General features: G+C 41.7%; 1 protein-coding gene and 1 non-coding gene across 2 annotated transcripts in view; one reads left to right on the forward strand and one right to left on the reverse strand.

Annotated features, from left to right (window-relative positions):
* Positions 1–758: 758 nt before the first annotated feature.
* The window catches only part of LY86 (lymphocyte antigen 86), a 92,304-nt gene continuing 65,418 nt past the window's right edge, over positions 759–27,644 (forward strand). The window contains exon 1 of the mRNA XM_077144032.1: positions 759–964. Coding sequence (XP_077000147.1) covers positions 847–964 — 118 coding nt within the window. The 5' untranslated portion in view covers positions 759–846. The remainder of the gene's footprint in view (positions 965–27,644) is intronic.
* TRNAG-ACC (transfer RNA glycine (anticodon ACC)) lies at positions 16,723–16,793 on the reverse strand. The gene has a single exon. It is a non-coding gene; the product is annotated as a tRNA-Gly (tRNA).

Below are 27,644 nucleotides of genomic sequence, written 5' to 3' on the forward strand. Positions count from 1 at the left end.
TAGTGTACTCAGAAAATTGCTTCTCCTCCCAGGGGAAGCCATGCTCTCTGCTGCTCCTAAACTCAGCTGGCCTTAGCTCTGACTCCATGAAACTGGCATGGGGTGGGGGTTAGCAATGGGAAATCAGAACTGGGAAGCAGTGTTGTAACTGTCCCAAGGGACGATGGAGCTACAACAAGAAGGATGCACAAAGTGACATTAATAATGTCACCAGAGACCAAAACAAGTAACCACCAGTGTTAAAGGGACACCTCCCCTCTTGCCCTTTCAGCCCGTCCAACCTCATCCAAAACAAGGTCTGTCCTCGCAGTCGGACAATCTGACATGGCACCCTAACTCTGAGAGTGGAGCTGGAGCCAGAGGAAAGGAAAATACCAATGGAGCTAAAGCCAGTCCCAGATCCAAATATCATTAGGCAGGGGAAATAAAATGCCCCAGACCCAGAGCCCCCACCAGAAGGCTGCAAGGCTGCAAGGTTGCATGTGGATGGCAAAAGTCTGGTGGACTGGGGTTTAATGTCCCTGAGCTTTCTGCTCAACCTGGGGGCAAGAACAGAGGGGTGCACGAAGGAGGTCTGTTTGGGGAGCCTCCCTGCAGGTCCTCTCCCTGTGAAAGTAGAGAATCAGCACCCAAACTACCCCAGATGGGTCTCACCTGCATATTCAAGTTCCAAAAAGCCCCTCTCACGATAGTATTCAAATGCTGGTGCTAACTGTTTTTTACTTCTCGCAGTGGTTCCCAGGAGAAGTGAAACTGAGCCCATCGCCGCATGAGAGCAGGGAGGGGACAAACAGCCCCCTTTTCCTGGGCCTGCTCTGCTCGGTCAGCCCCACACGGCCCTCTGCCATGAAGGGCTTCACAGCCACCTGGCTCGCCTGGGCACTGCTGTCCATCGGCAATGCAGCCTGGCCCACGCACACGGCCTGCAAGGAAGGGGGCTTGGAAGTGCTCTACCAGAGCTGCGGTAAGCACCTTAAAATGTTCACAAGGGCTTAGGGGAAATAAGAACTGCAGAGGTGAGCTGCTAAAGGGTGGGAGCGGGAGGAGTCAGCCGCAGCCTGACAAATTCTCCACAACACAGGTCCTTGCGAGCCCCTGAAAGAGAAGGGGTGGGAGTGGGGGAGACCCAGACAGAGAGGACAATAAAAAGAAATCAACAGTCTAAATGCAGCAATTCATTAATACTGCAGACCCCAAAAAGGAATAAAATGACCCATGAGGCTCCCAAACCTTGAAAACTCACCAGGTCAAAATAAGGAAATGATGGCTCCAAAAGACCGGAAAAAAAAAAAAAAAGGGAAAAAAAAAAACTGAGTTACTTTTCCAGTTTATTTCATTTGCAAGTGGAATGCCAAGCTCACTTATGGACAAAGCGGAGATGCCTGCCCCTTCTATGATAACTCTGGACCTTTAATTGTAACAGTTATGCTCATTGACTCAGCATCAATTGGTTTGCTTGCAGATGTGCAGTCGTCAGTCCCACATTTTTCTCTAGTGCCAGAGAGAACAAAAATTAATGACCTGTGGTCCTTACCCCAATGGGACAACCTGCTATGTCCACAGGTAAATTGCAGCCCATTGACTAGAAGGCAATTAACTGCTGTAATTGTGTCTCAGCCCAAGCTTGGGCAGGGCTGGGAGGGGAGAGATTTGCCCAATCTCAAGAAACCCATCTTGAATGAAGATTAGAGGGCCTGACTGGTGAAAAGGCATGAACCTGGGAAACCTGACACTTTGAAGGTCAACAGGACAGAGCGGGTAGAGATGGTGCAGGGCCAGTTTAGTTCCCAAGTTGGCCCACTTTCAGCTGGGTTTTCTTGAATAGAACCCAACAACTGCCACCAAGGAAGGGGTTACCTTGGGCAGGTCAGTCTGGCCTGCAGGGCCATCTGGCAGGCTTCCCTTTACTTCTTTAGAAAGAAGGAGCATTGAAGCTCACAATAAGTAAGGAAATAAATAAACATGAACAAATGGCTGGCTGTTAGGGCGCTGGTCTCACTCTCTCCCTTTTCCCGGGTGATGAGAAGCAGGAACCGCTGGCATCCCATTCATGTTAGACGTGTGATGAGAAAACAAGACTTAGGATGAATGAACCAATCGGAATTTGTTTTGTCCAATTCATCTGCACATAAAAGGTTGTGTGCCTGGTCTGTCTCCCAGACTTGTCGGCCTGCAGCCAAGCCTGGAGAACTAAGAGGAGTTGATGGGTCTGGGGACAAGGACAGAATATATCACCCCGCACCCAGGCAGAATAAGCAAATGGAGAGATGCAGTTCCCACCCATGGGTCCTGGGAGCATCAGATGATTAAACCACAGGGTAAATGCTTTGCATGATGGGCCTACTGGAAGCAAGTGTAATGTTGGAGAAGGAGAGAGAGAGGATTTTGTGTGTGTGTGGGGGGGGCGGTTCTATATTTTTGGGGGCAGGAGTCATCAAGCTCATCTTCAGGCTTGAAGGATGATACAAGTAAGAATTACCACATCTCATGTTCATGGAGGGTTTGTTTGTGCTTTATACATAAAGTCTGCTGCTTTTGTAGATTGTGTAAATGAGGGTCCCTCGGTAACTTTCACAAAATCACAGGGTAATAGTGGCAGAAGTCTACCCTCAGCGGCTCCAAGAAGGCATTGAATAATATCTGTGGAATTAAAATGAACTGATGCTAGACCTACCTCCTGAATCTGTGCTTTCCATCTCCCTGCTCTCCAGAGTTCTGGCGGGGGGCAAGATGGAACGGAGGTGGGAGCAGGGAGAAGAGATGAGGCCAGCCTGGGGACAGCAGGGGATGTGGGAGGCTGGAACCCAAAGGGGTGTGATATCAGAGATGAGGCAAGAAGCGTGAGCAGGGCCCAGCAGACCAGAAAGGCCAGGCTTGCATCCTTCGGCAATGAGAAGAACGAATTTGGGGACAATCTCTTGGGCAATGAAACTTTGATACTGGATTGGATGCGGTTTGGGGCTGGAGGCAGGGTTTGTAGCAAGAATCCAGGAAAGAAATTATGAGAACCAGAGCTAGCATCATCCTGACAGCCTTAATGTCGGTAGGAAGCTTTGGGGTCAACAGAAAAGACACCAGGGTCCTGGGGGCTTCTCTAGGGAGGGGCCTGACCCATACCTTGAGAGCTATTGAGCTCTTGAGGACTGAATGGCTAAAGGCCCCTCCCCAGGCTGAGATAGTCCCCCCTTTCGCTGCTGGATTCACAGAGGGGCAGCCCACAAGAGCCTTCACATTGATGATGAAGTGCAAAGGAGTATGCCGTGATATTTTGTCCAGTCCAGGCGCTTGGACACCCATAGTGCCCAAATCAGGGGCTGCTAGAATTCCACCGTGCGCATGGATGTGGGAGAGCTTTCTGGCAATCCACTGTTTTATGAGTTTAGCACCTGATTTTTCTCTTCTGTTTGTATTATGTAATTTCAGTGTTGGGGGTGTCTGAATTAATTTCCTAGGGCTGCCGTAACGAATTACCACAAGCTAGGTGTGTTCAAACAGTAGGAATTTACTCTCTCATGGTTCTGAAAGGCAGAAATAAAAAATCAAGGCATTAGAGGGCCATGCTCCCTCCAAAGCCTCTAGGGGAGTGTCCTTCAAGGTCTCTTCCAGCTTCTAGTGGCTTCAGGTGTTCCTTGGCTTGGGGCATCCTCACTCCAATCTCTCCCTCCATCTTCACATGGCCCGGACATCTTTTCCTCGTATGTCTCTGTCTTTACATGTCTTTCTCCTTTCTGCGTGTGTCTCTGTGTCCAAAATTCCCTCTTCTTATCAGGATACCAGTCATATTGGGGTAGAGCTCCCTTGACTCTAAAATGATAACATCTTAACTCATTGCACCTGCAAAGACCCTATTTCCTAAAAAAGGATCCAGTGGACATGAATTTTTATGGGGAAACTATTCAGCCCATCCATCAAAGGGGGAGATCGCAGGCTAGAAACTGTTCCAAGTAACCTGAAACTCCTTCAGAAAGAAAGAACCTCTTACATAGTTACTGGGCTCCAAATACTGACCAGGAAATGAGCAAGGTTTTCTGAAAAAAGCAGAAGCCCTGCTGCACCCAACGGTCACTGCTGCAGTAAATAAGAAAACAGCATTCATTACAAAAGCAAAAGGGGGTGCAAAAATCATCCTTTGTTAAATCTCAGAGCAATTTCTAGAGTTAGCAAAAGCCCTGGGACTCCACCCCATGATGCATCAAGCATTCACCTACGTATTTATTTTTATTCTGCTTCTCTGACACACAGCTATGAGGTAGCTTACCAAAATACACACGATAAGAAGGTGAAATGAGTAAAATACACATGATAAGAAGGTGAAATGAGTAGTAGGAGAAGTAGGGTGAAGGAGATGAGGGAAAGAAAATAACAAAGCCAGAAGAGGTCAGGATACACAAATGAATATAAAACTTGAGGCAGCATGAGGGAGAAGAGCTTAGTGTTGAAGCAGGCAAACCTCATTGAAACCCTCAGACAATACTTTGTAGCCCTTGTGTCCATATTTGTAAGTGGGTATTAGTTTCCTGTGGCTGCTGTAACAAATTACCACAAGTTGGTGGCTTAAAACAGTGCACATTTGTTCTCTCACAACTCTGGAGGTCAGAAGTCTGAAATTACTTTCACTGGGACAAAATGGTATCAGGGCCACATTGCCTCTAGGGGGTCTTAGTCTTTTTCAGATTCTACAGCTGCAGTTCTTGACACCCTGTCCTTCCTCTATCTTAAAAGCCAACAGTATAGTATTTTGCTTCTGTAACCACATTGCCTTCTTCTTCCGTGTCAAAACTCCCTGTGCCTCGGGCGGTGCAATGTGGCTCAGCAGGCAGAATTCTCATCTGCTGGAGAACCGGGTTCGATTCCTGAAGACTGCCTGTGCAAAAAAATAAAACAAAAAACAACCCCCTCTGCTTCTGTATTAATCAGGATTCTCTACAGAAACAGAACCAATAGGAGATTTCCATAAATATGAGATTTATAAAAGTGTCTCATACTCAGCATCAAGGGTTTGAGAAAACTTTCTCGACCAAAAGGGTTCGGAAGAGTGAGATGAGACAAAATAAAGTGTCAATGGCTGAGAGGTTCCAAACAGAGTTGAGAGGTTATCCTGGAGGTTATTCTTACACGTTAAATAGATATCACCTTGTTAGTCAAGATGTAATGGAGAGGCTGGAGGGAACTGCCTGAAAATGTAAAGCTGTGTTCCAGTAGCCATGTTTCTTGAAGATGATTGTATAATGATACAGCTGTCACAATGTGACTGTGTGATTGTGAAAACCTTGTGTCTGACGCTCCTTTTATCTACTTTATCAACAGACGAGTGAAACATATGGAAAAAAGGTGAATACTAGGGGGAACAAATGTTTAAATAAATTTAGAGTGAAATGCTAGTGATCGGTGAGGGGGAGGGGTAAGGGGTATGGTATGTATGAATTTTTTTCTGTTTTCTTTTTATTTCTTTTACTGGATAGATGTAAATGTTCCAAGAAATGATTATGATGATGAATATGCAAAAAAAAAAAAAAAGTGTCTCATGCCACCATGGGGATGCCAGGCTGGCAACCCCAGTGAAGTTCTTCAGCAAACTCTTCAGGAGAAGTTGGCTGACTGAAGAAGTAGTAGTGAAAATTCTTCCTTCTTCCTTAAAAATCTTCAACTGATGGATTAAATCCAATCAATTGAATTCTCTTATCATAGAAGACACATCCTTAGTTGATCATAGATATAATCTGTCACAGATGCAATCAACTGACTGCTAATTTAATAAACAAGCCTTCTGGTTTATTAACCAACCACAAAATATACTCGGAGTAAGGGTTAGGCCAGTGCTTGCGTGACCAGACAACTGGGCACCACTACCTGGCCAAGGTGACACCTGAATCCAACTATTACATCTCCTTATAAGGGCTTGTAATGACCTCTAAGACCTACCAAATAGTCCAGAATATCTTTACATCTCAAGATTCTCAATTTAATCATATCTGCAAAATCCTTTTTTCCATATAAGGTAACTGTATTCATCAGGGTTCTCCAAAGAAATAGCACTAACAGGATATATACATTATTTATCTATATTATATTTAAGTATATCTCTATATTATTTATATTCAAATATATTTATATACATTTATATATATAAATATTAAAAGATTTATTATAGGAATTGGCACATGTGACCGTGGGAGTTGGCTAGTCTGAATTCTGTAGAGTAGGTTGCAAGTTGGAAGCTCAATGAAGGTGATGATGAATTCCCCAGGAGAAGCTAGTTGTCGGAAAGTAAGATAGAAATCCTTCCTGCTGACTGAAATCATCAGTTCTCTCTTTAAGACCTTCAGCTGATTAGAGGAGAAGATGCCTCTCATTACTGAAGGCAGTCTCCTTTGTTGATTGTAGATGCACTCAACCATAGATCCAATCAACTAGCTAATGACTTAGATCTATCATACATTTATTTCATAAATAACCTCACAGTAACAATCAGGTCAAGGTTTGCTTGACCAAACAAATGGGACCCATAACCCAGCCAGGTTAACACATGAACTTAACCATCATAGTGGCATTCAGAGGTTCTGGGGATTAGGGCATGGATATCTCTGGGGCCCTTATTTTCAGTCTTTTAAAGTGGGCTGCAAGATAATAATTTGATCTACTTCCCAGGGATTCACGAGAAATAAGTGAAAGGATGGCATGAAAAGTACTTGGCACGTACTAAATGCTCAATTCATCTTTGTCACTGATGATTTTGTAAGGTATTTGACAGTTGCTGTAAGCTTTCTTGAGGCCAACTCAAACAAGGAAATGTCATGGTTTGTGAAATAAAACCAGACCAGTTTTTAAGGAGATATATGGCTTTTCCTGATACACAATGAGTTGGCCTCTCCCTTGTCTTGATGGTAAGAGTAAATAGCATCTTTGACAACAGCTCTATGGGATAAACTAGAGTGACTCACCCCTGCTACTTCTCACATGCCCCTTGGGTGGGCCGAGGACCCATCATCAAAAGGCAGCTCCAGATTGAGTCTGTAAAGGGCAACAAGAGAATCGTCAATGAAGGCAGCGCTTGCAGAGCTGGTTTAACCAGGGAAAAGGTAGACCATCTCTTGGAATGGTCAGGCTGCAGGTCCTTCAGGCAATCCTCCTAAGCATTATCATTGTTGCTGTCACTGTTTTTGTTATGGGATGCTTAAGAATTAACATCCCTTAAGGGTGCATACTCAGGCTGTGACACCAACTGGGCAGACAAGAACGTCATAAAAGTCAAGGGGCTTGTGACACATACGGTTCTGGTCTTTCCGACACACACTCAAACTGACCATAGAAGAGGCACCTAGGAGGAGTTTAGGGCAGAAGTTGACAAGCGCAGCCTGTAGGCCAAATCTGTCACACTGTGTCCACTCATGAGCCCTACTGTGATTTTCTGCATTTTTAATTGGGTGAAAAAAGTCAAAAGAAGAATGTGGTGGCACATGAAAATGACATGAAATCCACATTTCTGTGTTCATCAGTAAGATTTTATTGGAACACAGACCCATTAATTTATGCATTGTCTGTGGCTACTGTTCAGAGTTGACTAGTTGTGACAGAGATGGTGTGGCACACCAAGTCTAAAATATTTACTATATGGCCCTTTATAGAAAAAGTTTGCTCATCCAAGGAACCTCTCTGGCTCTTCATCAGATCAGACCCTGATGTTCTGGATTTCTGGATGATTCCAGTCCTAGAGAGAGAGAGCTGCATTGGCAGTGAGGGTGGCAAGTGAATATGATGCCAAAATCATCATGATGGTCAGTTATTTGTGGGATCCCTTTAGAAAATCACCATTGCCATAGGAATCCTTTACTTCTGCATTTTACAATTTACAAAGTTGTTCAACTTATAAAACCTCATTTATTCCTTGCAAACAGACTCATGAGATAGGGACTATAATTATTTTCATTTTCTGTATATAGGAACTGAGGCACAGAAATCTTAAGTATCTTAATAAAGTAAAATACCTGAACCACGGGTACCGTACATATGCTGATACCAAAGTGTTCTGATGCTGAGCCTGGGGACTCGAAGCTGTATCACAGAATTCTAACCTGGAGAAGCCCATCCCATCAGACCTTGGACACACAGCCTGGGGACAGGGAGAAGGCACTATTCAGAATATATAAGTCATTAGATGAAAACCATAACCTTTCTGTTGGGAGTAGCAAAGGGAGAGGAGAAAGAGAGAGAGAGAGAAAGGATGTATCTTGTTTAAAAGATCATATCCTCCCTTCCTTGACAACATCTTTTTGTACCACCTCTCTCTGGCCTCCCCCTTTCAGAACCATTCAGAGCTGGACCATTTTTTTCTCTTCCTAAATGCCCTGTAGGGACTTGCTGTAGCTGTAAAGGAAAAGGAGCACCACATCTACTTTTTTATAGCTATATACACTAAGTTCTCCTTTGTTGCAAGAGTCTGGAATTAATGTCTTGCAAATTTCAAAAAGCGTATGAAGGACCATACAGTTGGTGAGAGCAGTATAAGATCCATCATTTCCCCCCTTTTCACAGGGAAATCTATTTCCATACACGCAAGGACGGCCAGTTTCCTCTGTGGAGTATGAGATGAGTGGGAAGAAAGAGTTAGTGGGACCCCATCTCTGGGAGTTCAGTGAGCCTCCGGGAAGGTACCCTGTGCCCCCCAGCTAGCCACTGGGGTCAGGTTGCATGACATTTGCCTCCGCGCTTTAATCCTTGAATTCCTATCATGCACCTGCTCTCCTCTCCCTTGAAGAGGACAAGGCAGTAGGCTTTCTCCACATCTGCTTAAATAGATTGCATGAGTTACTGAAATTTGCTGTAGGGCGGGCTCTTTGACCTCCAAAAAGTCCCTTAATTACAAAGTCTAAATCAGGTCAAGTGCACCCGAATAATCCATCAAGATAGGCAAACAAGACAATTAATCAGACTTTAAGAATGCAAAACAATGCCAGCAACATCTCTGCCAAAATAGAGCATACCCTGCAAATGACCTAGCTGCTGAGCAAGTCATGTTGATAAAATGTTCATAGAAAAATTTTTTAAAAGTTGTCCTGGGAACAAAAAGGAGGGGGGAAACCTACTTACCTGGAAACCTAATAATTCTCTAGTTAATGGAGCACAAAACAAATACAAAAAGAAAAAAAAAGACATTAAAAAAAAGGAAGAAAATCATAAGCCACATCGTCATTTAGCAGTACTTTCAAATACTGCACCCAGAAAGCAATTTCTCGCTCAGTTTATTTTTCCAGGTTAACAGGGCTTTAAATACCAAGCAATTTAAAGACAAGTAGACAAATAGCCAGAGAGATGAAGAAGCAATTCCAAAGGGTTAATCTTGGGCACAATGGATTAAATAGCTGTCTCGAGCAGGGTAGAAATATTTTGCCCAAACCTAAAGACAGGAAATTGATTTTTAAAAATACTAGATGTCAATATTGAGATGTAGATTTTAAAATGGGAAGTGAAAGTGGGTGGGTGTTGGAGGGAAGCAAACCATATAGGTAGGTCCACACCCCCAAGCCCCTGGGGCGGTTCCCAGTTTCTATTTGCTTGATACCAGTTTCCAGCCAAACCTCCCAGGTATGTGACTTCTCCTCCCAAGCCCTTTTTAAACAAGATGCTAAGTAACTTAGTAAATAGGGACCTACAAGAGGGAAAAGACCATTGAGTCTTGTGGTTCTAAAGAGGCTTCTTTTGTGCAAGGAAGAAATACCTTCCCAAAACACCGTTCGCTTCTCTTTCCATCCTCAAGCAAACTGCAGCTTAGCTCTTATTTTGGGAAGAGACTCTCTGAAGAGGTAGGGATGGGGTGGATTGTCCTCCAGCTCAGCAGCTATTTTTGTAGAAACTATAGGTGTAGACAAACATGTTCCCAGAGCAGTGGCTAGTCTGATGTACTCAGCATAGTAAACCACACCTGGGCATGGCTTCAGCCTCCAAAGCCTGCAGGCAGGGAGTGGGGGAACTAAAACAGCGTTTTTCTCCAGAGGCCAAGGTAAGCAAAGTAGAGAAGCCCAGGCCTGCTCCAGCTTGGCAAGCAGAGCACCAGGCAGAGCCTGGCAGGCACAGGTTCCCGATAGGAAGGAACATACAGCTGGCAGAGCCCTCAACAGTGTTGGAAAGAGCAGCCAGAAGGCGCAAATGGGGCAGCCTCGATAATTCATATGGGGGCCCCTGCTCAGAAACCCAAACAATGGGAGGGGATTTTTTTTTTTTAACATGGGCAGGCACCAGTAATCAAACCCGACCGGGCATGGCAGGCAAGCACTCTTACCTGCTGAGCCACCGTGGCCTGCCCATTGGGAGGGGATTTTAACTGAAAGGAAGGGTTACCCTTCCAGCCACTGTGTCCCATTTAACTTGGCATCTTTTCTTTTTCTGGGATGCCTTGCAAGCTGTCATCCAGGCTCCTCACCCGGTAGTTTTGTTCCACAGTATCTTGGGTCTAAAGGGAAACAAATATTTGAGCATCTGTCTGGGTGAGGCTGCCGGGTCATTCAAGTTTAGCAGGCAACGTGTTAAGTGAGCATTTGCCAGCCTTCTTGCGTGGGATAGAGGAAGGCATCATTGTTTGCCCCTTCTTGAAATTCTGAGCCAGCGCCACCTCTAGTGCCTCCTCGCCTTCAGAACAGAAGTGAATGGTAACCAGCCAATAGCTGGAAGGTGAAAGGAAAGAATCCCCAGCCCAGAAATCCTAGCTTACCCTGCCAAGCACAATTTATAGTCTTAAGATTCACACAGGCTGCCTGCTCAGCCAAAGCACTGTCAATGGGCTCCTTATTTGAAGTTTGGTATCCCCCCTTCTGGCCAGATGAAAACTGCCAGCACCAGTGAGGCATCCAGAATAGAATTATCAGGATTCCCTCTACCTGTTAACCATGAGAACCCTTTCCCATAGCTGGGATCGCCCATATTCAAAGGACTCTTTGTATTATATTTAAAAATATCCCTTTAAACAATTAAGCGCTATTTACACAATGTATCAAAATTTGTAAATTTAGCAAATCAAGCTTCTAGTAGAGATGCGTACATTTAATCTGAGCAGATTTTCTTAAATTCTATAAGATCTTTAAAAACAGGCAAAACACACCAATTGTCTCAATGATTACTACACTTTTTCTTAAACTAGTTTCAAATTTGATAGCATGGGTTGAAATTTATTTCCTTATCATCTTTGTCCTAATACTTATTCCTACCTATATGCATACACCTTCTTGTGGTTATGGTACTACTTGTTTCAATATTTTCCTAGGTTTATAATGTCATTCAGGACAAAGGTGAAGACAATCCTCTCAGGCCAGACAAGGATGCAGGTTTTGAGTTTGCAGCCAACTGATTCTGGGCTTGGTAACCAGTCAACAATTGAGCTCTCCTTACCTAAACCTTACCTGTTACATCCTGAAGCCCAAATGCCTTTGTTTCACAAAGTTCCTTACAGCCAGGTGCTTTTTCCCAAGCAATGCGCTCCTTAAATTTTGCTTGGTCATTGTCACGTAACTCATTGTCCCACTACTATTGCATGTTGACCTGATCTGAAAATACTGTTAGAATCTTATGCCTGCCTTGATAATATCAAAATATAGTGAGGGAGCAGGCAACGGTGGCTTAGTGGTAGAGTTCTCTAGAATCTTATGCCTGCCTTGATAATATCAAAATATAGTGAGGGAGCAGGCAACGGTGGGTTAGTGGTAGAGTTCTCGCCTGCCATGCTGGAGACCTGGGTTTGATTACTGGTGCCTGCCTATGCAAAAAAAAAAAAAAGAATATATTTATATATATATATATATATATATATATATATATATATATATATATAATTAGAAGGGTCATTTAGGAGATGATGGACTTTGTCTACACAATATAGACTCATCTTTACAACAGTTAGCTAATCCATCATCTTTGAACATAGCATCAAACCATCTTTCTTTTCTGCTTGCACATTCTATTTGCTTGCTGGTATTAGTTTAATTAGTGCCTGCCTTTCCACCTGGTTGTTATATGGGACCACTTGATCTGATTAGTCTTTCTGTCCTGTTTTTTCTAGGGCTGTCTGGCTCGTTCACAACCCCTTTGTACTTATCCCTGCCCACTTCCGAAGATAGTGAAACATACCATAGCTTTCTCTGGTCAGTCTATAGGATAAAGACAGTTTCTCTCAATAACTAAGAATAAAGCTTAGTATTCTTCTAACGCATGGGACATGACCCAATTTCTTTCTTGTCTCTGCTAAACCTGTATCACCCAGACCTTTGAGTAATTCTTAAAATCAGCATCATCAGATGGGGTGCTGAGAAAGTTCTGCTAATGGATGATGGCGAAGGTACTGGAACACAGTGGATGTGACTGATCCTCCTGGATGGTCTGGTTGGGAGTGGTTGAGATGGGAAATAATTGTAAAAAAAGAAGAAAGAATGAAGGTGCAACTAAGGAGACAGTGACAATTAAATGCAATATGTGATCCTGGATGGGATCTAATAAGAGAGCAGAAGATGCTCAAATGTACATTGTCGGGACGTATGAAAAACTGGAATATAGACTGTAAGTTGTAGATCCATGTTAAATTTTTTGAACTTGATCACTGCACTTTACGTGGTTACATAAGTCACTATCTTTGTTCTTAGGAAATGTACATGGACGTATTCATTATACAAGGAGCATGATGTACACAACTTACTCTCAACTACTCAGAAGATAGATAAAAGAACAGATAGATATAGATAGGGTATCTCGAGGGGGCGTGTGCCGGAGTTCTCTGTATGTGTTTTGTAGTACTTTTCCGATTGTCCTGTGAGTTGGAAATTATTACAAATAAAAAGTTAAAAAAAAAAAAAAAAAGAATCCCTTTGAAGAGATGAGATCTTCAAGAGCTCAAAGCAGCAAACATGGCCTTTCTTCCCATTTCCAGCATCTGTGCGGGAATAGGGAAACCTTCACTAGCAACCCATCCTTCCACCCTGACGCTCTCAGTCAGATGTGAAAAATAAGCCACCAGGAATGGATTTGGGGCAGTCTGTAATTTCCTGCCAATGTAGTCTTGGAGTGCTTTGTTCTTCCAGTTATGGCTCTCAGTAGCTGTCCACTTATGTACATGGCAAACAGGAGAGAGAAAGCATCAGTGGAGAGCAAAAAGCCATTGGCAGCCCTTGTGCTTCACCCTTGCGCAGCTTCGGAAATACATAATTCCAACATAGTATTAATGGATATTAATTATCCCTGAAAAGAGTTAGGTGGGCTTGAGCTTTCACACAACCCCCTTTTTCTCCTTAGAACTACGCTCTGCAGGCATGTAGGGTCCCCTCCTGCTACTCAGAGGATAGACCGAGGGTCTTATCTAGAATTGGGAAGTGTGCAGGCAAGACAGAACCTCAGGGTTCAGAAGAGGAAACCAAGTCAGACAAACGACGTGTCCTTACCACGGTCTCAAAGCTAGGATATGGTAGAGCTGGACAGAACCCACCCAACAGAGCTCTGCCTCCTCTCTCAACATAAAAATTGTGTTATAAACTCATCCAATTTCAGGTCAAAGATAGCACATTAACCAAGACCAGAGCCTCTCCTTCAAACCGACATCCCCAAAGGGCAAAAAAAAATCCACTTTCTGGGCAGCCCTTTTCTTTAAGGCAATGTGCCCACATCCCTGCTTATGCAACCTTGTATAAAGCAAGAGCTATTGAATATGCAAAAAAAACTATGGGAGCCTAATCATAACGCTGAAAAGATAAACAGTTCCATAAGTTTACTAGCATTACATATTTTTACTTAAAAATGGAAGTTTCATAGAGTAGTGAGTATAAGAGCTTGCTTAAAGTAAGAACTAACTGCCTTCTTCTGTGATCTGAGCCACATCAAGGACCCTAATAGTATTTAGTAAACGAATAACCATAAACAACCTAATTTCAAAGTCTCCCCTTTATAAAAAAAGGGGAAATATGACAGGTGACTTGGCCTTAAAGCTGACAACTTGTGCTAACAGAGCAGTGTTGCTAACAGAGCAGCAGCTTGCTTCTAGTCTTTTCCCCGTGCTTGGAAAAGTTCAACAGTACAATCTACCTCAACCATCAGGCAAATGGCAAAATCCCTTCACTTTCCTCTGCTGGGGTCACCTGCCTTACATCTGGATCAGTGGTTGGAGGAGCCTCAATTCATCACAGACTCTAAATTCTAGCCTGACCTCAACTGAGCTGTCTGCAATCCAAACAGAGTGGAGAATGAAAAGGAAGCTTATTTTTTCCAGGGTGAGCAATAACTATGCCACTTCACACTTAGCTTTAGTTTTGATGACTTTTTTTTTTTTGACATGTATAGTGAGTATTTCCAAAAACCCCTGAAGAGAGCATTGTCAGTGGTCCTTGATTTATTTGAATCAGTGGTTGAGCCTAGAGCACAGGTTTGCTAACGGGTATCAAGTTTCTTAATAAAAATGTGTCTGAGGTTTTAGAATCAATCAGCCAAACAATGGAGCAAGGGGGTCCTAATGCAGATGCTGCCAGATCTCCAAGATCTAATCAGAGCTGCCTTTCTTGGGAAGGGGGCCTTCAAAATTCTGGGAAGCTGTAAGAGAAGAACAAGCAAGACAGAGAAGGAGACTGACATATTATATATTGGAAATTCCTGAGGTTACACCACTTTGATACAAAGGATAATGATGGTAAGATTCTAAGACTCTGAGTTACCTTCCTACAAAACCACAGTCATCACCCTAAATTTCACCCATTCTAGAAGACGGAGGAGTCCAAATCACAAATATCCTCATGGAAGAGGCAAATAATGAAGTGTGTTAGTTGTAACATACAACAGAAAGTGGTAGAAACTTTGGCTCTTGCCTTATCTCTAAAAAGAAACCACTTCTCAGCTCCATCTGATTGTTACATGGGATTACAAAACCTTTGATGCTTTATTTTCTAAAGTGTCACAAGAAACTAGAATTCCTTGTCTATAAGTACAATTTCCTAATTTATAAATATGGCAAGTAGTTTAAGTGGTTTTCAACCGATATTCAGGTCAACAAAATGCATCTGAAAGCTAGAAGCAACCCAAGAGCTAGCAAGAGGCAAAGTTTGCAGCATCTGCTGAAAGAGACTAAAATTCTCTGAGAGTTTTTTCTGGTCATACCCCTTTTTGCCACCCCCACCTTACTTCCTTCCCCTCCTAGACTCAAAACACTTCCAAGATCTATCTTAGAGTCTTACCATCACTATCTTTTGTATCAAAGTAGTGTAACCTCAGGAATTTCCAATATATAATATGTTGGTCTCCACTTGTTCAATTTGGAATATTCTGGAGACGTTCCAAATTGTGTATTTCTAAAAGACAAGAAAGCAAGAAGCCAAGGGCATAAATTTCTCTGGAGATGAAAACACATCTGATTTATGTTTGGATCTATAGTATATATAGTCAATACCCAATATCAATTAGAGGAATTTATTTCAATATAGTTTGTTTCAAGTTTTCTCAGAAACAGTTCCTGAGACAAGGATTTGAGTGCAAGTTTATTTGAGGGATAATCCCAGGACCCACCAGTAGGAGAGTGAAGAAGTGAGACAGGGAAGAAAATGAAGCCAATGCAGGTGTCTAAGTTTGCCAGGCTACTGTGACAAATGCCACACCATGGGTTGGCTTAAACAATGGGGATTTACTGTTTTATGGTTTCAGAGGCTAGGTTTTCTTCCACTCAGGACTGGTAGCCTTTGAGCTGGCCAGCAAACATTGGGTTCGTTGGCTTTCTCAACATATGGCAATGTCCTCTCCTTTCTCATCTGGCACTCTGCTGTTTTTCTCTTTTTCCCTGTGATCTTCTGAATCGGATAAAGATCCACCCCGGTACAGTTCACCATAGCATAAATAAAAATACCATCTTCACAAGGTTCTATTCACAATGAGTTCACACCCAGAGGGCCATGGATTAAGGTTCAGAACAATGTCTAATTTGGGTTGCATCATTCAATCTGCCGCAACAGGTAACTGCTGTGGGCAACTGGGGCTCAGTCTTTCTGGGGGATCTCTGACAGATCTGACGTGTGGAACATGCCTTAGAGTTGACATATCTGAACAGAAAAGAAACTGGAGTTCTGATCTATAAACTCACATCTGTCATTAGTTGAGGGCTATTTGTCGGTGGGAGCATTAACTTCTTACTTGACTGTGCATAGCGCAGACTTACTTCCATAGCCAGAGAAATCCCAATGGCAGAGAGTCACGGGTGTTTGCAGGAAGAAGTGTGTGGCAAGAATAAAAGCCCTGCTGCAGGTATCCTTGTGCATTTGAATCTCTAATGTGCATGAAAGCATTAATGAATTGACACTGGTTAAGGAGAAATCAAGATAACCCACAAAAATTGACCTGTGAAAAACTGTATGGAGTGGGAAGTCTTTTGGTCTCTTTTCATGAAAAATTGTCTGGCTATAAAATATCTGAAAATAATAGAAAAATGTGACATCAATATTTTTAAATACGTAACTGAGCTTGCAATAAACTGCAGGCAGTCTCTAGCAGCCAAAGAGGAAGCCAAAAAGCAGAATGAAAATCAATACCAGAGCTGGATCTGCCCTCAGAACATTTGTCAACTCCATGAACTAGAGCTCTGTTGCTTTTTGTTTTTTGTATGCTGTATGGCAGGGTCACATTTCATTATTTTTCCATGTGAGTATCCCGTTATGGCAGCACCATTTGTTGAATTTTTGTTTGTTTTTGTTGTTGTTGTTTGTTTGTTTTTTGGGGAACTGCATGGGCTGGGAATTGAACCCAGGTCTCTTACATGGTTGGCAAGAATTCTACCACTGAACTACCCTTGCACCCCCAGAGCTTTGGTTTCAATAGCTGCACAGGAGTCAGGAGGCTATGCCTTTCACCATGCAAGATGGAAAGTTGATCCCTCCATGAAGCTAGACTGTTGAAGAATTATATTCATATTGAAAGAAAAAAAAACAGTAGATAAGAGAAAGATTTACTTTTAAAGCAAAAGCAGACAGGAAACTTATCTAACTCTATGTAACTTCTGGGTAAAATAAGTATTCCCTTGAAAATTAGTGATATTGCATAGTTTGGGGGCCTAAATGTTTACTACTTTAATGGTTCAGGAAATCATAAGTTTAAAAGTTAAAGTGGTTCTTGACTGAGAATACCATGGGGCATATTGGCTGAAGAAGGTGTAAATCTTCTCTAGAGGGACACACACCCTCAGTTCAGGTTCCACGAGATTTCTAGACTAAATATCGTGACTAAAACTCCCTTTATCCAGTGTATGGACAGATGAGTAAGAAAATAAAGACAATAAATAAATAATAGGGGAGGATAAGGGATATGGGATCTTCTGGGCATTATTTTATTTTTAATTTTTTGGAGCAATGAAAATGTTCAAAAATTGATTGTGGTGATAAGTGCACAACCATATGATGATACTGTGAACCACTAATTGTACACTTTGAATGATTATATGGCATGTGAATATATCACAATAAAATTACATTAAAAAGAGAATGATGGGAGGGCAAGCCATGGTGGCTCAACAGGCAGAGTTCTTGCCTGCCATGCCAGAAACCTGGGTTTGAGTCCCAGTGCCTGCCCATGAAAAAAAAGAAAAAAAAAAAAGAGAGAGAGAACAATGGGAGAAGTAAAATACCTTGAAAAATGTAAAGTTTAAAACTTAGAAAAATACACCCAACAATTCCCACACAGATTCATAAAAAGAATTCTTCAGCTAGAGCAATCAGAACAAAACCTCAAATCACCAAAGGAAAAAAAATCTAAGTAATGAAAGAAATTACCTAAGAAGAAATCTGACAGCAGATCGCTAAACAGCAATAGTACTCTATTAAAGAGAAAATGAGCAACCTAGAATTCTATATATAGCTCTGTGTCATTTAGTTGTAAGAGTGAATTAAAGACATTTTTTTGACAAACAAAATTCACAGTACCTGCCACCAAGAGACTCTCACTAAAGGAATTTTCTAAGGAATAGTACAGAAAGAAATAAAATGATCCTAGAATTAATATCTGAGTTGCAAGAAGGAACAGCAGGCAAAGAAGGCAAAGAATTGGTGAGCTTAAGAATGGCAACATGTAATGATAATAACAATGTCTGGTTTGGAACAGGAATGTGTCATTGTTTTTCTGCCATGTAACAAATTACCCCAAAACTTAGCAGCTTCAAACAACAAACAATTATCTCAGTTTCTCATAAATGTGGGCAAGGCTTACATGGGGTGTTCTGACACAAGGTCTCTCACAGGCTGACCAGGTGTGGGCTGGGGCTGCAGTCTTCTGAAGGCTTGGTTGGGGGAGGGTCTGCTTCAGAGCTCAGGCTCATGGCTGGGTTCAGGCTCTCACTGGGTATTGACCAGATATATCAGTTTGTTGCCATGTAAGCCTCAACACATGTCTCCTCAGAACATGTCAATAATTCCCCTAGAGAGAAGGCTCTGGGAAAGAGAGGGTTAGAGAGAGCAAGCAAAACAGACATAATAGACTGTGACTCTAAATCAAGTCATTAGTCCACTTGAGGAGAGAGGTTTCCACAAGGGCATGGATACTAGGATTTGGGGGGGGGGGGGGGTCACCGGAAGTCATCCTGGAGGTGTCCTAACACAAGGGAATAAGATAGAACAAAAGTACTGGATAATAATAGCACATGCAGGAGGACACTGGTAATTGGCCATAAGGCATTCTAATGTTCTTGTCCTTGTATTTTTCGGGAAGAGGATAAGGATAATGTTTAAGCTTTATTAAGTAAAATATGCATGTAAGAATCTTGAGAGTAGCTACTGACTGACTAGAAATAGAGTAGGTAATTTCCAAAATAATAGAAGAAAACAATTAAAATATTCTAATCAATCAAAAAATAAAGAAGGAGAGAAGATGCATAAAAAGCACGGAGTCTAAAAGAAAGGAGACTCAAGATAAGGTGCTAAAAGTAATTCCAAAAATGTTACAGGTCCTAATAAATATAAACTAAGGTAGCCTGATTTTTTAAAAATACACAAAGAATTCCAGAATGATTTTTTTTTAAAACTCAGCTACCTGCTTTTTATAAAAAGCTACACTGAGAATATAGGTCCATGGTGAATATTATTTTTTGTGGATAATTGGAAGAATTCCTTTAAAATCAAGAATGTGATACCACTTCTACTTACCATTGCACCGAAGGTCCTAACAAGTCCAGGAAGAAAAGGAAAATAAAATGTTTAAGGAGGTGGGCCGCGGTGGCTCAGCGGGCAGGAGTGCTTGCCTGCTATGCCGGAGGACCCCGGTTCGATTCCCGGCCTCAGCCCATGTAAAAAACAAACAAACAAACAAAAACTAATAAAATGATCTCTTTAAAAAAAAAAAAAAAATGTTTAGGGATATGAAAGGAAGAAAAAAAGTATTACTTTTTACATACAATATGATTGTCTACACACATACACACACACACACAGAAACTTAATCTACAAATTTTGGGAATTAACAAGGCAGCTAAATATAAGATCAATATATAAGAATCAATTGCATATCTAAACAATGTAATTTTAAAAACATACCATTGAAAACTATAATAAAGATACAAGGTACTTAAGAATAAATCTAACAAAAATATGTAGGATTTTTATGGAAAAGTGAATTACATATTAATTATAAATAAAAGCTAAATAAATAGATATACGGTCATAAATAGAAATGCTCAAATTCATAAAGCTGTCAGTTCTAAGTTAATCTAAAAATTCAAGCAATTCTAATTAAAATTCTAATTGTTTCGTCTTTTCCTTTTTATTTTCTGTATTTTTTAACTCAGAAGTCTGATTCTAAATTTTATATAGAAAAAAAATGTCAAGAATAGCTAAGGCACTCCTGAAGAAGAGTATGAGGTGCCTATCATACATCATTATGTATTATAAGCTTACAGTAATTGCTACTTGTATTGGCACAGAGATACACAAATAGATTGGTGAAACAAAATGGTCCAAAAACAGAACTCACACATTTGGAAACTTGTGTAGCTTTGTGGATTAGTGGGGGGATGGCACTGGGCCAACTGGTTATTTATATGGAAAAAGAAAATTGAATTCCTCCATATGAAAAAAAATCCATTCACATTAGGTAAGGGTAAGAACAATACTTTCAAACTCTTAAAAAGAAGTTCCAAGAGAATATCTCTGTGTCCTTGATACAGGGAAAGATTTTTAACCAAGACACAAAAAGCAAACGAAAGACTGATAAACTTGCCAATATTAAGTAACTTTTATTTGTCAAAAGATTCAATAATAAAAGTGATAAGCCATAAATTAAAAAAAAAAATTGTCAGGCATATAACTTTCAAAAGATTGTCCAAGCATTATGAAGAACTCCTACAAAATGTGTAAGGAGAAGACACATACCCAGATTTTTTAGGACCGGGCAGTTCACAGAAGGAGAAATGTGGGTGGCCAAAAAGGGATGAAGAGATCCTAAACGCCCCTAGCGGTCAGCCAGAGGTGAAAAGAGGAGACAGAACTGGGTGCAGTTTCACTCCCACCCAATGGGCAAAATTGGACTCTGCTAATAAGAAGTGTTAGAACAGTGAGGACAGTCACACACCACTGGTGAGCACAGAAGCTGGTACAGCCACTTTGGGGAGAAATGTGCATTATTTAGAAAAACTGATGACATTGCATGCCTCTGGCCCATAATTATTCCCTTAATGAGAAACTCCAGAGCCCTGCTCACATGTGCTCAAGGAACATAAATAATATTCAAAACAATTTATAATTGCGAACAATTGGAAGCAACCTAAATATTCACCAAGATGACAATGGATACAGTCATGATCTCTACATTTAGTGATATATTGCACACCATGAAAATAAATAAGTAATCAGTCATTGGTGAAAAGGTCCACATCCTAATATACGTAAACCTCACAAAATAATGGTGATCGACAAAAGCAAGCAATGGAGGATTATACAAAGTATGATACGATATTTTAAGTTTAAAAATGGATAAGACATTTGTTGAACTATTCTTTATAGCCTTTGGCATGACTTAAATATTTATATTAAAATAAAATTTTATCTAAATTTATTTAGTATAATATTCCAGGACATGGCAGCATGTGTAGTTCAATTAATTCGTAGAACACCATTAAATGGGCTACAGTTGTATTCACTCTCCTTTTGATGAGATTTAGGTTGCTTCTGATGATTTACAATTATAAACTGCTGTGAACATCTGTTATTTATTTCTCCTCTGGTCAAAAAAATGATTCCCAGTCCCAGGACTTTTGTTTCTCCACTTTTGGAAGCGCAAGTCAGGTCAAAAGTAATTATTTACTCTGGTTTTACCGGTTTTGCCTGGTAATGTTTCCATACACACCAACAGTTTTTAAATTTTATGCTCTGAAAACACATGACCAGATGGCAAGAAAAGGGTGGAAAATATCCAAGTGGGGACAATAGCAGCATTCAAGAGAAGGGCAGAGTTTCATTTCAACTCCCCAACCCCCACCCCCAAAACTTTCCTGAAAAGTTTAGGATAAACTTGAGTGGGGCATTGAATTTCTGTGGCAGAATCAGAAGGAAGGCTGCAGTTGTTTGGCAGCCTTCCTTCTGTTTGCTCTTATTTATTAATCCAAAGTCAAGCTTCCCATCTTAATTTTGATGTCAGCTTGCTATCTTTCAGTATGATTCTTTTTATATTTTTAGAAAAGTATTTCTAATCCTCTAATCTGGAGGGAAACACTAGGACCTGTTGATTAGGAAACAAAGAAACAAGTCCTTTTCTTGGTGAGGAATTTGTTTTGCTGGCCAAGAGGTAAAGCCAAAGGCAGCTGGTGCTTTTCTCCTTGAGGATGGTCTTGCCTGTAACTTTCTGTGGTCCTGTAGAATGCACAATCACCAGATCATACTCCCTGATGGTCTGTTACATACACGACTGGACTGCAAATGGGAAATGGACCTTCTCATGAAAACATCTGGAAACATCTCCCTCCTTACCATCAGGGAGATTTCCATTGTGGAGCTGGAACATCTATCAGCCCCTTTCTGGCTGCATCTCGATGTAGGAAATTTAGGGTCTCAAATGGTGACATGGCTTTGGGAACAAGGAATTCTGCTTCCCTGACTTCAATTAAAACACCTGGTGGAAAGATTCTGTCGAGCGTCCACCTGGTCCTGTCAGGGAATCGCCATGGGACCGTTAGGTAGAAGCAAATTCTCCTGCCCTGGAGATTATCTGCCTCTCATTCTCCAGCGGAGGAGCCCCGTGATCTTTCTTAAAACACTTACTCTTCCTTAAAGTGCGTCTCCAGAGGCCCTCCCCTCACTCATCCAACGTCAGGGGTAGTCAGATTTCAGATTCCACTCTCTGGTCCCTGGGCTGCCGTGTCAACAGGAAAAACGAGGCCCTTCAGACATCAAATCTTTCGCTGGGCTTGTTTCCTAGGAAGAGTGTAAATTGAAATTTTTCCCCTGGGAGTCTACTGGAGGCTCGGAGATGGCAGTGGATGATTCATTACCACTCCAGATGTATGGGGAGAGCCAGACCTGAGGGGATGAAGACACTGTCAAGTGGATCTCATACTAGAAAGACTTGGGAAAAAATCTTAAGCATTATGACTTGGTTTTTTTTTTAAAAAAAAAAAAAAGAAGAAGAAGAAAGAAAGACTTGTTTTGCAGACCGGAACGTGATGAAATATGGCCAAATTTGCTGCAGGGGCCCTGGACACAGTCTGAGAAGGAAAAGTGACCCAAGTCTCCTCAGCCCCTACTCCATACTGGCATTACTGAAAAATAGTCACTGCTGTTTGTGCAGTTGCTGCATCCATTGTTTGAATCGTTGCTAGCTGCTTCCTTCTCAGTGCACAGACAGCATGATGCCCCTCAACAGCTGGGTGTATACAGAAGTTGTCTACCTCATGCTCAACTAAATCCCCACTCTGATTTCTCCTTAGGGAAAATGTTTCTCTAACAAGTTTCTCTTTAAAGAAGACCTGTCTCCTGGTCTCTCATTCGTGGCTGGCAGGAATGTAAAATGTACAATCATTCTGGAAAACAGCATGGCAGTTTCTTACAAAACTATATATATCCTTTCTATACTACCCTGCAATTATACTCCTGAGCATTCATTGCAGAAAAATGAAGACCTATGCTCACACAAAATGCCGTATGCAGATATTCACAACAGCTTTATTAGTAACAGCCCAAAATGGGTCCATGTCCTCCCATGAGTGAATGGTTAAACAAACTGCAGTGCACGCACACAGTGGAATACCCCTCAGCAATAAAAAGGAACAAACTATTGGTCTACACAACAACCTGTATGGATCTCAAAGATCTTAGGCTGAATGAAAAAAAGAAGCCACTCTCAAAAGATTACATACTGTGCAGTTTCATTTATATGACATTCTCAAAATGACAAAGTTATAGAGATGGAGAACAGATTAGGGGTTGTCAGGGGTGATTTATCAAAGGATAGCATGAGGTAGTTCCTTTGTGGTGATGGAACTGTTCTGTATCCTGAATTTTATCACAATGCATGTGATAAAATTGCACTGAACTAAAACGTGCGTGTATGAGGCACACACCCTTATACAAATGAATGTGTGTGAAAATTGGTGAAATCTGAATGTGATTTGTGGAGTGTACCAACATCAGTTTCCTGGTTTTGATGCTGTACTTCAGTTATGTAAAAAGTTACCGTGACGGAAAGGTTGGCTAGCTGGGTGGAGGGTGCATGGAACTTCCCCTTACTCTTCTTGCAACTTCCTGAGAGCTTTTCACTATTTCTAAATATTGTTTTAAAAGGAGGGGGGTGGTGGCGCTTTGTCTCTAGCTCTTGACCCTAAGGTCCTGCACCTTAGTTGCAGAGATATTGGTCAATGCTTGCCTCCAGGGCTATCTTGAAGGCTGGCTGGCCCCAGAAGAAAATTTAAAGCTTCAAATGAGGCCACATGCCTCATTTTGTAGGTGAAAAAGCAGAAGTTCATTAAAGCAGGTGATTGCTGGTCCTCACCCTAATTTGCTTTCTGAGTTAAGTAGAAGCAGCTGTTCCTGGGGGCACCAGGAATGGTTAGCCTACAAGCCCAAAAGTTGAGAAGGACTGGATTTGTTGGGTTTGTGAGAGGTGTGTGTATCTGAGTGCTACAAAGGATAAAGGATAAAAATAAATTGCTACAATTTTGCAATCCCACATGATGGGAAAAGATACATGAATGCCAGCAAAGTCAATAAGGCTGAGGAGAGCTGGGATCCTTTTTCAAGATGAAGCCAAATGATGAGTCTTCAAATCCCAAGAGTCACAGAAACTCAAGTTTCACCAAGGCTGGATCCTTTTTTTGGAACCATATAGGAAGAAGGCAGAAATCTGGTTTTCTGGTTTTGTTTTGTGATAGAAGAAAATTAAGCATCCATCCTTTCAAAGTATCTTCCAGACATGATTCTATGACTTATGTCCTGGACATATCAGTGCAAATATCTCTGACCACAAAACTTTTCAAACAAGGAAGCTGAACGGATTGCATTTATAATTTTAAGAGTGACCTCCATAAGTTCAGAACTGGCTTGATTTTACTTAGGGCGTTAGTTAATAAATGTGAAATTTCCAGAAATCCCACATTCATTAGGACTTCAGAAGTTTGGATATGTTGTTCTCTCTGCCTGGGAATTTATAGAAAAGATGTAGATTCTGGAGACAGCCTCAGTTTACACTCCAGCCCCTTACTAAATGTGTAACCTGGGATATTTCATTAAACCCTCTTGGCCTCAGTTCCCTAGATCCTAAAACCAAGATAATAATAGTATCTCTCTCTTGAGGTTTTTGTGCAGATTTGAGTTCTTACCACAGAGCTCTTAGAAGAGTATATATCTATAGTGAAAGTTACACAAGCTATCACTATTATTACATTTACTTGGACCCTCCAAGTCTGAACTCAGGTGTCACTGCCTCCTCTGACCACATTGTATGGTCACTGTCTAACTTCTCTTTCTCCTTTTACACTTTATTTTCCTAAAAGTCAGGGCTCTGTATGAAAATACCATCTTTCTCTCCCCATGCCTAGTACCATTTTCAGCACATAGAAAAGGGCTCAAAAAATGTTTGTAATGGCCTCACTAAATCATGTCAAAGTAGCATGGCTTCCTCTATTTTCTCTGCCTCTACCAAAAAAATAGTAAAAGTCAAATTGCTGCTATGTTCTGCCTACTCTGACTTCAAGTATTTGTCCTGAACACAATCTAATTGTAGGAACATTTATCCTTAAATCTGAGCAGTGAATACTTTAAGGAGAGAAGTGATCTTTCCTGCCCCTCATATAGGAGAGGACAAATTGAGGTTAAGATTTAATTAAAAGGGAAGTGTGTTAGGAAAACATTTGAAGAGATAAAGCAGCAGATGGGCAATTTCCAAAATCAGTTTAATTATTGCTAAGGGGATATGGTCCCTAAAGTTTCCTCTGTCTGTGTTTATCAATGTTTCTTCATTCACTCAACAAATATTTATCTAGCATCTTTCATATTGTGCAATGAACCAAATGAGGTGTTTTCAGGGTGGAGAATTCAGAAATAGCAAATGGACATTTTTGTTGTTGTTGCTATCAAATTCTTAAGGAGATAATGTGTATTAGTTAGGGTTCTCTAGAGAAACAGAACCAACAGGGAACACTTGCAAATATAAAATTTATGAAAGTGTCTCACGTGACCGTAGGAGCGCAGAGTCCAAAATCCACAGGGCAGGCTGCGAAGCCGATGACTCCAATGGATGGCCTGGACGAACTCCACAGGAGAGGCTCACCAGCCAAAGCAGGAATGCAACCTGTCTCCTCTGAGTCCTCCTTAAAAGGCTTCCCATGATTGGATTTAGCATCACTAATTGCAGAAGACACTCCCCTTTGGCTGATTACAAATGGAATCAGCCGTGGATGTAGCTGACGTGATCATGACCTAATCCTATGAAATGTCCTCATTGCAACAGACAGGCCAGCGCTTGCCCAATCAGATGAACAGGTACCACAACTTGGCCAAGTTGACACCTGTCCCTAACCATGACAGTCCACCCCTTGTCAACTTGGCACACACACACACACACACACACACACACACACACACACACACATATATATATATAATCACCTTAGACCATACTTAATTTCCAAATGAAAACAAATAAGCACACATTTTTTCTTTTACCTGACAATACTCAACTGTCGAGCATATAACTGGAAACACATTAAATCTCTCCAGAATAGCGTGCAAATCCTTGGGCAACATTCATTCTTAAACTTGATATCTTACAACTTAAATAGTATAACACAAACAAAACAGAATTACAGTCCTCGTTTCTGTAACTGATCACGTGGTCGAAGTTCATATTTATCACTACCTTCTTCCACTACCCATTCCATGTTCCCTTTCCCCTCAGCAAGCACTTCAGCTGGCCGTGGTTCTTTGCCTGGTGGGGTGACCCAAACCTTCATTCCTGAAGTCTCAGAGCCATTAGTGGTCCTGCCTGGATTGTGTTGTTGCTGTTTTCCATTCATTTTAATTACAGGGCATGGTAGTACTAATAGACGCCCCAGGGGATCTCCTATATTCCAAGAAAACTCTTCTTTACCTCCATTATGTAGTTGCAGTCCTACTTCCTTCTGATAGTCAGGGTCAATTACCCCAGACAATAATGTAATCCCCTTCTTGGTGTGTTGATCCAGAGGCATAAGTAGCCCAAAGTGGCCAGGTGGCAATCTTAACTTCCAGTTCAGTGGTATCACTGTTGTTTCTCCTGGAGAAAGCACACCCCGTTTTGGAACTAAAACCTGTAGACCAGCAGAACTCAGGGTAGCAGGGACAGGAAGCAAAAATTTTCCTAGTGGATCATTAGGAGTAATAGTGAGTGGTACCACACCCATTTCCACCCCTTGGTTCCTGGACCCATGGATCCTGGCTATGGGAGAAATAGCACCATACAGCGGATGCCGATTCAGAGCATACACAGCTTCCTGGAGAACATTACCCCAGCCTTTCAAGTTTTTGCCACCTAGTTGGCACCGTAATTGAGTTTTCAAAAGGCCATTCCACCGTTCTATCAATCCAGCTGCTTCTGGATGATGGGGAAAATGGTAAGACCAGAGAATTCCATGAGCATGTGCCCATTCCCACACTTCATTTGCTGTGAAGTGTGTTCCTTGATCCGAAGCAATGCTATGTGGAATACCTTGACGATGGATAAGGCATTCTGTAAGCCCACGGATAGTAGTTTTGGCAGAAGCATTGCGTGCAGGGAAAGCAAACCCATATCCAGAGTATGTGTCTATTCCAGTTAGAACAAATCGCTGCCCCTTCCATGAAGGGAGTGGTCCAATGTAATCAACCTGCCACCATGTAGCTGGCTGGTCACCTCAGGGAATGGTGCCATATCAGGGGCTGAGTGTGGGTCTCTCCTGCTGGCAGATTAGGCACTCAGCAGTGGCTGTAGCCAGGTCAACCTTGGTGAGTAGAAGCCCATGTTGCTGAGCCCATGCATAACCTCCATCCCTACCACCATGACCACTTTGTTCATGAGCCCATTGGGCAATAACAGGAGTTGCTGGGGAAAGAGGCTGACTAGTATCCATAGAACGGGTCATCTTATCCACTTGATTATTAAAATCTTCCTCTGCTGAAGTCACCCTCTGGTGTGCATTCACATGGGACACAAATATCTTC

The sequence above is a fragment of the Tamandua tetradactyla genome, chromosome 25 (genome assembly GCF_023851605.1).
Source record: "Tamandua tetradactyla isolate mTamTet1 chromosome 25, mTamTet1.pri, whole genome shotgun sequence".
Classification (NCBI taxonomy): Eukaryota; Metazoa; Chordata; class Mammalia; order Pilosa; family Myrmecophagidae; genus Tamandua; species Tamandua tetradactyla.